At 38.3% G+C, this 11,100-nt stretch overlaps 1 protein-coding gene across 1 annotated transcript in view; it reads right to left on the reverse strand.

Annotated features, from left to right (window-relative positions):
• The window catches only part of LOC107725361 (ubinuclein-1-like), an 11,964-nt gene extending 5,554 nt beyond the window's left edge, over positions 1 to 6,410 (reverse strand). Inside the window, exons 1-15 of the mRNA XM_016534597.1 lie at positions 6,015 to 6,410; positions 4,715 to 5,018; positions 4,142 to 4,243; positions 3,839 to 3,937; positions 3,603 to 3,743; positions 3,357 to 3,454; positions 2,794 to 3,217; positions 2,645 to 2,712; positions 2,485 to 2,536; positions 2,189 to 2,307; positions 1,942 to 2,055; positions 1,609 to 1,752; positions 1,021 to 1,071; positions 789 to 828; positions 212 to 667 (exon numbers count right to left, since the gene is read on the reverse strand). Of these exons, the coding sequence (XP_016390083.1) occupies positions 212 to 667; positions 789 to 828; positions 1,021 to 1,071; positions 1,609 to 1,752; positions 1,942 to 2,055; positions 2,189 to 2,307; positions 2,485 to 2,536; positions 2,645 to 2,712; positions 2,794 to 3,217; positions 3,357 to 3,454; positions 3,603 to 3,743; positions 3,839 to 3,937; positions 4,142 to 4,243; positions 4,715 to 4,948 (2,142 nt within the window). The 5' untranslated portion in view covers positions 4,949 to 5,018; positions 6,015 to 6,410. The remainder of the gene's footprint in view (positions 1 to 211; positions 668 to 788; positions 829 to 1,020; positions 1,072 to 1,608; positions 1,753 to 1,941; positions 2,056 to 2,188; positions 2,308 to 2,484; positions 2,537 to 2,644; positions 2,713 to 2,793; positions 3,218 to 3,356; positions 3,455 to 3,602; positions 3,744 to 3,838; positions 3,938 to 4,141; positions 4,244 to 4,714; positions 5,019 to 6,014) is intronic.
• Between the last annotated feature and the right edge of the window lie 4,690 nt (positions 6,411 to 11,100).

The raw sequence follows: 11,100 nt of genomic DNA on the forward strand, positions 1-11,100 counted from the left end.
CAGCACTAATATATATATATATATATATAATTATAATTATTATTACAAAGTTGCATTAAAACTAAAAAAGATAATATCCCACATTGGACATGTTTAGATTAAATATTTAGGATTTAGGAAGGATTTTTATGATACCACAAATTATATGATCTACATCTAGGAAGCAACCAATGTGTGACTTTTTTTTGCACTTTTTTTTTTAACGACTTACTGCTGCCATAGAAACCGGTGTGTCACCCACTGAGGTTGTAGTGAGCAGCCTGGCCACTCCCTGCACCACCGATGGACAGTCACCCTCAGCACCATCTGGCGGCGCCACCAGCGTCAGTTTTGGAGTCGCCCTCTCTCCAGTCTGGAGCCGCTTTGAATCTGAATCCATAACAGACCTGGTCCACATCATCTGGACTGACCCAGCTCCCTCTGCGGTCACTGGACTTCTCTGAGTGCTGGTATGATGGTTCTCAATCTTGTTACCTTCCTTGTGGTTCTGATTAGATGGATGGGTGGAGAAGGTGGCAGATGTTTGTGTGTTTGATGGCGTTTTGGCAGTGGTGCTCAGCGTGGCTTCAGGTTGCATGCTCACAGGTACACTCAGGCGTTTGCGTTTCAGTGCTGGTGAGCCCTGAATTTCTGGGTTATTCTTACTGTCCTTTGGGGCGGCGCTGACCTGTGCATTCAACATTTGAAAGAGCAAGGTTTAGGATCAGACTTCCACCTATATTTTCCTAATGAATGCAACATGCAAGAGTGTACTCTAAGGCTGGGGTTTGCAGTTTTTTCTGATGTACCTTTTTTAGTTTTGTTGTACCTATTGGCTTCTTCCTTGCTCTATAAAATCAAGAAAAAAGGACAATTTATTAACATGAACTTTGGTTAAGTTTAAAGTATTAAACTAACAAGGTTCCACATGTTAATTTGTCTTTCTGATAACAGTTAGAAAAAATAATGAATAATTTTCCTCAGAAGGGTTGGATAAATACAGTATCTAGGAAGTGTGTAGTAGTGTAGAATCATACTTACACAACACCAGTGATGTGGCCATGTGCTTTTCGGGTTTCTATAAGCAGAATTCTATTAAGAACAGGACAGAAACTTATAAAATTATTAATAACGATTATCCCCAAGCAAGGTTTCATGCCTATTAAGGTCTGAACACTGATGGTTGAGTTTTTTATTTTTTTATTTGCTTATCTGATAAGCAAAAGATCTGATTTTTAATGCAGTTTTTACTGCTTTAAATTAATCAAAAGTGACAGTAAAGACATTAGACAAATGCTGTTCATTTGAACTTTCTATTCACAGAATCCTGAAAAAATGTATGATGGTTTCCACAAAAATATTAGGCAGCACAACTGTTTTTAACATTAATAATAAGAATTCTTGAGCAGCAAATCAGCATATTAGAATGATTTCTGAAGGATCATGTGACACTGAAGACTGGAGTAATGATGCTGAAAACTCAGCTTTCAGTGTTTAAGAGCAACAGACATGTTTATTGTGAATTACTTGTCACTTGTAAATAAATATAAATGATGAACAACTTAACTTAGCCCTAGAGATTTCACTTATGTCCAAAATTTCAGAGTATTAATAATTTGCTTTGTATACCTGGATTGCATCCATCCTTTAGGCCAAAGTGGTTTAACATCAGCCTCTAGAAATGCTTTCAGATACTCTTCCAAACTAGAGCATGTGGGCGACTCCGAATCATAAATAATCATCTTCAAATTGACAATCTCAAAGAGCAACTCCCTGTAAAAGTCCATACAGTGATATTTGTTTATACAGATAAGTGCTTACATAATTGAATAATACTTCATTTTATTACAAGTTCTGGTATTCATTAAATAAAAAAATTATGTAATGAGAATGTACAGCATTTACTAGTAGCAATCAAGAGAGCTTTAATAATCATGCGCACACACACACAAGAGACCCGACCTGATCTCTTCATTCCATCTGAACCTCTTGCGAGGCCCAAACACTCGTTTTCCACTCCTCTCCTCTTCTTCTTCATCAGAGCCATCAATCCCCCTCTCTTTCTCAGCCTCGAGTCTTAAAACACAAAAAGAACATACAAATCAAACCGAAGTTGCATTCTAATAGAAAACTGCAAACCAATTAAAAAGTCAGTAAAAAGTCAGTGATACAGTGTTCGAGGTTTTACGCATTAAAAATGACTGATTACTTAGCAGCTCTGGCTTCAGAGTGAGCTTGGCAGTGATTCTGGAAACGGGTGATCTGTTCTGGCATGGACCTGGCAACCGCATTCTCTAGCTTCTTCAGCAGCTCCCGCAGCTGTTCATCCTGATAACACACATAACCAACACATTAAGCTTACAGAGACATTAAACTGGATTTCAGTTACACACACACACACACAACCATTTAAAGGGGTCCCTATTATGCTCTTTTTACAAAGTCTTGATTTTGTTTTGGGGGTGTACTAGAACAGGCTCTCATACTAGGTTGTTCGAAAAACACATTATTTTTCGAGCGCACTTTCCCACTAAGCTGGTTAGAGTTCACCTCCACACTGAACATACAAAGAGAAAGAATCAATACAAGATAGTACATTGGCTTAAAATACAAAGTATGCTTTGCAAAATGTTACCTGTTATATAATAAATGTAATATAACTTACTCTAGTAGAACACTGTTGAGTTCTGAAGACAAAATCTCCATCTTTTGTCCTTCAATTTCCTTAACAGCCTAAAGAACAAAATAAGAAATGCATGAGAATAAATTGCATATTCCTGCAAACTACTCTAAAGTTGCAAGAGCAGATAATACCTGGGAAAGTTCCTTAATGTGTTGCTCTAATGTAGGTGGCAGACCATCGGGAAGTAATGAAGTGGGTTTCTCAGTGACGGACACTACCAGAGCCTCTCCGTTATCTTCCAGGCTTGGAGAGCAGACGTTCTGCGGCTCCCCTAAGAGTCTATCTAAGTCAAAGTCTTGCTCTGCTGCTTTGACCGCCTGAAGGAGGTCATCTGCACTGGCAGAACCAATGAGTGTGAGAAGAGGGTCAGCTGATATGGGCGGTTCTTGAACCTCAGCTTGCACGGTGCCATTGAGAGCATGCCAATCTCTCTCTCTAGCGTTGAACATCTGCAGCTGCTGAAGCTTTTCCATGTGGAACTTCTTCAGCATCTTATCGATACTTAGCGGCTTCTTGTTTTTCTTCTTCTTTGCAGATGATTTGTCTGGCGGGGTGCTGAGAAGAAGGAGAAAGCAAACAATGAGGGCATTTAAGAAAGAATCAATGAAAACTACGATTATTTCTAAAGGATGTTGTGAAAAATTTAAGTTTTCTTAAGAGTAGTAAACATTGTAATCTATCCAGCAGCAAAAACCTTTTTCTGGCTTCCTCCTCTTCCTTCCTAGTAAGCATGTCTTCCTCTTTCTTTTTCTTCCCAATCTTCTTGTCTTTTCCTTGCTTAAGCTTTCGTTTCTGAGAAAGGAATCAGACCAAATAAGATATAATAATGTATGGTGACAAATGAACGCGTTCATGTCTTAAACATTCTTTTGCATACAGCTGAAAAAAAAAAACTATACACAACAAACTGGCACTGCCATTTTTGCAAGAAAGGACACACCTTAGATTTAAAACCGCTGTCCTCACAATCATTCTCGTTCTCCTCTCCTTCATCGAAGGCTGGACGGAACTGCAGAGTTCCAGAGTTGATGTAGAAGCCTCCGTATCTGGTGGTGAGACAAGCTGGGACAAGCTCATCATACTGCGGCATGCAGAGATAAAGAAGACTTGAGCAAAGCATTCATGTGTTCTATAAAGGGAATAATTTGATGGTGTTATCATCTGGCCTGAACTTACAGCCTCAGAGTTGTCAATGAATGAATCAGATTCATCATAACCAAAGCCCATATCCACCAGATCCTGTAACCTGTCTTTTTTTCTTTTGCCAGCTCCACCCTAAACAAGAAAATGGTGGATATTAATGTATAGCTTTAAACACGCACACACAAATCACTACATTTTACATATATGCTTAATCCTGTTGAATCACACCATATGCATATACAAGTGCAGTGAGCTTTGAAATGTACTTTGTTTCCACTCTCCACAGCACTAACATGATGAAGCTAGAAATATAATCTTGGCAGAATTCATACTCACGTATTTTGCGTCAAACTTTTTTGCAAGCGCCTCCAGTTCATCTCTCTCCTTGTCCTCCACCACTTCATCTAATGCTTGTGGTTTCTTTTTCTCAGCGGTTTCCTTAAAATGAGAAAACGAGACTGATTTTCCTAAATCCACCAGAACTGGTTTAATCCTCAAGGACTTGTCAGGCAAATTGACTAAAAACTTGAAAAAGCAATTAAAAACCAATTTAACTGAATACTGGTAAAATACACATATCAGTTGCTGAATTCACAGTTAGATAACGATATATAGGCCTACATATTAAAAATTTTATTTAATTCTAAATGTAAACAACAAGGTAGATGCTTATTTTGACACCACTGCTAACACTTCTGGATCAAAAGAAATTTTCCAAGTAAGTATTTAACTTGTGACTATTTCCCCACAAAATTAAAACATGTTTTGATTGAAAATGATTAAATACAAACTCAGAGCATTTATATTTTGCAGTATTTTTTGTTCTTGCATATTCGCAAACAGTTTTGAAATGTTGCTTTCCATAACAAGTGAAATTCAGAAAATACATCAGTGTCAATGCTTGTTTACTTTTGCGCGGATCAAATCCGGGTAGCTAAACTCCGGGCAGCGTTGTTCATCCGACTCGAAGAGATTTAATTCCACTCTTGTTGCAGGATGCGGAGGTGGTGGCGATCCAACCGCTGGCGCCGGTGCAGGTAAACCCTGTTTGACAGGCTGGTCACTGGCATTGGGGACGGTGGGAAGAGGAAAGCGTGCATTGCTTGAGAGTGCGGTGAAATGAATTCTTCTTGAAGCAGCCATTGCTCAGACCGACAGCAATACTCCACGATTCTTCCCGAACAGGTGCGCGTTTGGTTGATTAATTATGAACCTGTGAAGCCAATTGAAGTAAGTGTTACTTTCCGTCCTTAAAAGGGACGTGAGCACACGCAGCGTTTACCTCATGCTCCTGGAGGCCTGCACTAGACATATTGCAAGTTTCAACTGACAAAACCTTTTCAGGTCTGGAGTAATATAACGACGAAGGGAAGTAAATAACGTTTTGGTTGCCGTTATGTTTTGTAGAATATGCTATTTTTCTTTTTTAGGTGACACAAAACATCAATAACGTGTTTTAAAAACGAAACTTGACCAAACGCACCTTGGTTTTTGTAATGATTCAAAAACATAGTGAAAATACAAAAATAAACAACCACTTTACACTACATTTGTCGGGCTTTTTTTATTTATATATTTTTTTACGTTTTTGATAATGTGCCAACACCAACTACCAAAAATGTACCAACTAACAAAAATGTAACATACGTAAATTGTTTAAGTGAAGAAAGCCACTTTTGTGGGTTTTTTTTTTTTTTTTTTTACCTCACGAGAAACTATCAACCGCTTCTACAAATTAAATCGCATATGAAAGTAGGCTAGATGTTAGCCCACAATACAGGTAACTTACGAAGTCTTAAAAAAAACCGCTCGTATTACTAATATGTTTTTTGGTAAGTATAACTTTAAAACTTGTGACCTATTATTCTATACTTCTCCCCCTGTTTATTTGGTAAACTCTTTACTTTGAAAGATGTAGGCCTGTGGCAAAACATTTTATAACGACTTACTAATACCAGATTAAATGTGATGTTGAGGTTTTTTTAAAACGTCGCATGACGCAACTGCGGCGTAGTGGAAATATTGAATATATAAAACCCTTAGCACAAAATATTTACGACTTAATACATTTTAGAGCGTAGTTATGCTTGCTGGGGCGCTAACGGGTAGCTATAGCTATCTGTGTGTTTTACAAAATGTCTTCTGGAACCGGTTTGGGAAACTACTGATAGACACTGCATCTGTAGAAAAAGCTAGAAATAAAACATACCACGGATGTTTATCCATGTCATGTAATGGTGAATCGTTGATATGCTGTCTTGTATGGCATGTTCTGATGAAGTCTCCAACATCCAGTCTCTTCGCAAGCGTTCGTTTCATTCTATCTCCGCGGCCCTTGGTGAATCGCGCAGCCGTTCTCACGCCGATAGTCGAATACTCTCCATAAAGCATTCGCTTGAGTTATCATGGCAATGGAGAACTGTCGTTTTCAGAATGCAAAGCGCAAATAGGAGACAGTCGGTTTGCATCTCCAATATGGATTGGTCGATGGTTCACCTTGGCGATCACAAGCCTTTGTGTTCGATGTAGTATTGACGATCAATTATATTATATTATAATATAATACATTTTTACTAGAGAAATTTCATCACTGATATGGACACCAACAACTATTTCCAAAATCACCGTTCACTGCTCTCATTGGACGGACCACTGCCTAGTCAGTCTAGTCGTCATCATCCTGCGCCTGAATTTTTCATTAGGAAAGGAACATTATTGTACTGTTACATTAATCATGTTGTCTCACGTTGTTACTGTTAAACTGATGTATACTAACCGGTGAGTTTGGAGAACAATAGCATACTAATAGACTGTTACTGCTGAGTTTATGAAATCCTCCTTTTCTCATTTGCCATATCTCCATTATAAATCTCGTAACCAACACGGCAGCATGTAATGCTCTTAACCTAACATTAGTCTAATTGTACGCTACTTGGATTTATATAATGGCCGCAGTGTTATCGTGCAAAAGCAACACAGTGGCGCTGTCCATGGTACTGAATGGATATTATCAGTTTACGTAGGCCACTGAAGTTAAGATATTCACCACTATATACTTACAGATAAGACTGCTAAATACATGTTATGGTCTAAGATGCTGCTTCACTCAAACAGAAGTAGTTCTTCAGTCAAACAGAAGTAGTTCTCTCTATCTTTAAATATTCTATTTTTACGATTTGAAGAATATTAAAAACCCTTAATAATAAATCAATACATTTAATAATCCATTACATATGAATTAAGTTATTAAATATTAATCTTTATAAATATTTGTATTATGTAAAAAATGGTTCAGTTTATACTGATTTCGGTCCAGTCCAGAGAAGAAAAAAGTGACTTCTGATTTGACATTGATATTAAAGGGATAGTTCACCCAAAAAAGAAAATTCTGTAATTAATTACTCACCCTCATGTCGTTTCAAACCCGTAAGACCTTCGTTCATCTTCGGAACACAAATTAAGATATTTTTGATGGAATCTGAGAGCTGTCTGACCCTGCATAGACAGTAACGCAACTGAAATGTTCTCAAGTCCAGACAGATAGCAAGGAGATCGGTAAAATAATCCATGTGACATCAGGGGTTCAACCGTAATTATACGAAGCTACGAAAAAACTTTGTGCGCAAAAGAAAAAAAATAACGACTTTATTCAACAATTCGTCTCCTCCGCGTCACCCTGTAGCTTGTGATTTGATCTGAACAGAAACAGCGTATCCGTGTGGTGCGGCTGACACAAAACAGCATACGCTATTTACATCCAGCGGATATTCTCCAAAATGGCACCAGGGTGATGCGGAGGAGACGAATTGTTGAATAAAGTCGTTATTTTTTTTCTTTTGCGCACAAAAAGTATTCTCGTAGCTTCGTATAATTGCGGATGAACCACTGATGTCACATGGATTATTTTACAGATCTCCTTGCTACGTTTCTGGACTTGAGAACATTTCAGTTGCGTTACTGTCTATGCAGGGTCAGACAGCTCTCAGATTCCATCAAAAATATCTTAATTTGTGTTCCGAAGATGAACGAAGGTCTTACGGGTTTGAAACGACATGAGGGTGAGTAATTAATGACAGAATTGTCATTTTTGGGTGAACTATCCCTTTAGTTAAGAAAACGCTTTTAGTTTCAAGCCTCTGCTGTTTGGTTGTGAAGGTGACCAGTAGATGGCAGCAGATTTCTTAAAACCGAATGGAATTGGTTGTTCAACTGCTAATTTGGGCTGTGGGTGTCAAAATACATACAAAGTCTGTGAAAATGACTTGATCATTACCAGATAAAATTGAGTACTTTTAAATGGTTGTAATTTTTTTTAATTTTTTTTTTAGGATAATTCAAAAACAGTGACTTTTAAAGAGAAACTGACATATTGACAGGTTCTGAATTCCAAATAATAAAGATCATCTGAACCTGAGGTATGCTTTGCAACAGCCAATGACAGAAATGTGTAGAGACACTTCCTGCATCTTAATAAGGATTTATGTGGAAGTGTTTTGCTTAATATAGTGCATTAGTTCTCAATTCTGGTCCAGGACTGCATATTTTGCACTTCTCAAACCCTTTTTGTTGAGGGGAGAAACTTTTGTTGTGGTTGCACACCTGATTCATCTTCACCACCAACCAGTGTCTGTCTCTCTAATATACTATGATATGAATGATAGACAAGATCGGTTTAAAGCGTCAAGTCTTTTCACGCAGATTGAACATGCATCAGGAAACACTGGCAATAAAGGCAGGCCATTTTATCGACTTTATAACATTGTTGTTCGGTCGTTTCCTCCAGTGGAGATTTCTAAGCCTTCTCTTTAGCTACATTAAGATTCACCTCACCTTCTTCTCTACGGGCGCTCACCGTGGAACGAGCCTCTTATGAATCGAATTTGACAGTCACAAAGGCGTCATAATTGCAGTCTTGTCTCATTCCATTCCATGTTAACATATCACAAACTTATTCAAACGTAATTCGGGACGCATATGCTTTCGCTATCTCTCTCTCTCTCTCTAGCAATTATAAATGAATTTCACGGTGTAGGCTTTTAATGCTAATAAGATCCCCCTCCCCGCTGGCTTGCAAACGAACAGGCCAGTCTCTCTGACAAACAGGGCGCGAAAACCCGTGGTGTGCGAGAGAGACAGGGAGAGACAGAGAGGACACAGGATCAGATTGCATCTCTTTTGTTTAACCAGACTCCTGTTTCAATGAGCTAATGGAGCGGAAGAGATTGGCGCCCCGCGGCTTGAGAAGGCCGACAGAAGAGCCAAATTAAAAAAGGTGTCAATAAATGTGTGAAAGACAATGAGCTAAAATACACACGCTTTATAGGGAGGACAAAGAGGGACAGATGGAAAGTGAGGAGGGGGTTCCGACCAGTGACAGGACCCCTCAGTGTTTCATCAGAGCGCAGAGAGAGTTACAATATTGTCCCGGGATGATTTAAGGCGCTCTGGGACTCAGGTCCCCAAAGTGAATAATTTAGTCCTTTTATTAACTTGAGCAAACATGAGCTGTTTTTAATTAACCAGTTAGATCGGAGCACGACGGCCAAATGCATCCAGTGGGTGGTTCAAGAAAAAGCTTAATGTAAAACAAGTTTGACTTTCGGAAAAGAATTTGCTTCAACAAGTTTTGGGCAAGATACTTAGTCCCACAGCTGATAATTGTATTTTTATGCCACGTTTTAGCAGGATAAATGTTTGCCGTATTATCATATGGTATCATTGCTATAAAGTCTATCAACGATATCATCATAATTTACTGTATAGGCCGATCTAAAGTTTAGGGAGGATGACTCGGATCACCTCTAGGAAGCGCTGTGACTACCATGAGAGTCCTCTGCAAGTATAGCCTAATTAAGCAAAAATGTATGTAGGCCCTATGTATTTAATTGATAGGCTCATCTAATTATTCTGTCGCACAATTTACGCCTCCTTTAATCTGCGTACAACGTCACTGAGAACCATCTTTTTGTACTGAGCAAACTTTGTTGGAGAACAAATTATTGAAAAATAAATGTTTTTGTACAATATTTATATAAAGTTTACTGAAAATATGCTTCCGTATATCCTTCATTTAACCCAGCGAGGCTGAGCGAGATTTGGTACACTAAAAAAAGAAGATTTTTCGAAGTTAAATAAAAGAAAGATTTTTAGAAGAAAAAAAATCTGTGTTTCTTCTTCAACATTTCACGTTTAATTAAATGTTACCTGCCGTTTCTTTGTGATTATTTGTGAAATTTACTGGCAACTTTCCCCACTGTAGCCTATATATTATAAAGTTTGGACATAATAAATATTTAAAAAGTTTAGGTCTGAGAACCTCTAGTAATGAGCTGATGCTATGATATAAATAAGGTGTCTTAAATAAGGAAGATCCTCAAATGCTCAGTTCTGGGGTAGGCTACTCATGGATTAGAAGACTGTTTTGTTCTACTGTGTTTTTGGAGGAGGCCGAGACAACAAGCACTTCTGGACGACAAGGGGAGGCCAACGAAGGCAATTCATTAAGCAGCAGAGTTAACCTACCTCGCCTTAATTAAAACATCTTCGCTAGTTTACAGTGTGGATACTGGGGCGTCTCTGGGGTTTTGGGTTTCCTGCGCGCAGCAGATGGTCGCGCCGGCCGAAAATAATAGCTGACGCTCCTCCTCCCATGCAACCGTGAGCCCGCGAGCCACCGGGGGATTAGAGCAACGTGGATAACAAAGAGATATTAACTATTCAGGGCCCTCACGAAAGACCGCGGTCAGTGCACATCAAAACCCTGATTGATATCCAGGCGATGACACGAGTCACGTGACGTGTAGGAGATTTGTTTATTTAGAGAGAGCGAGAGATGGGTGATCCCGAGTTGTCTAAGATCTGTTTGGAATAGTCTACATCGTTATGTCTCCCAGCAATTGTTGTCACCATCAATAAGCCTTACTGACACATTAAAACATTATAAGAGGGAAGTTTACCATTTAACCCTTTATAACATTTTTTTTTAAATTTAGGCTATTCTTTAAAAATGAGTTTTTGTAACCACTTACAAAAAAGACATTATGTTGTCATGTAAGAGAGCACTCCTTTAAAACCCCATGACGGTGACTTCCTTTTCTTTCTTCCTTTTTTAATGAAAAGGCAGGTTTTGTTCAGGTCAAGAAAGAAAATTCAAGAAAACAAAAAAATGCATGGAACTTGTTTAAAAAGTAGTTTATATAAAATTTGTTTTTTGAAACTTTTTGAAAATTATTAGGTTGTTATTAAATCATTTTACATTCCTTGATTCTTTGTAATAAATGCTGTAAACTTTTTTG

Source organism: Sinocyclocheilus rhinocerous, unplaced genomic scaffold (genome assembly GCF_001515625.1).
Source record: "Sinocyclocheilus rhinocerous isolate Xijiao unplaced genomic scaffold, SAMN03320098_v1.1 scaffold1386, whole genome shotgun sequence".
NCBI lineage: Eukaryota > Metazoa > Chordata > Actinopteri > Cypriniformes > Cyprinidae > Sinocyclocheilus > Sinocyclocheilus rhinocerous.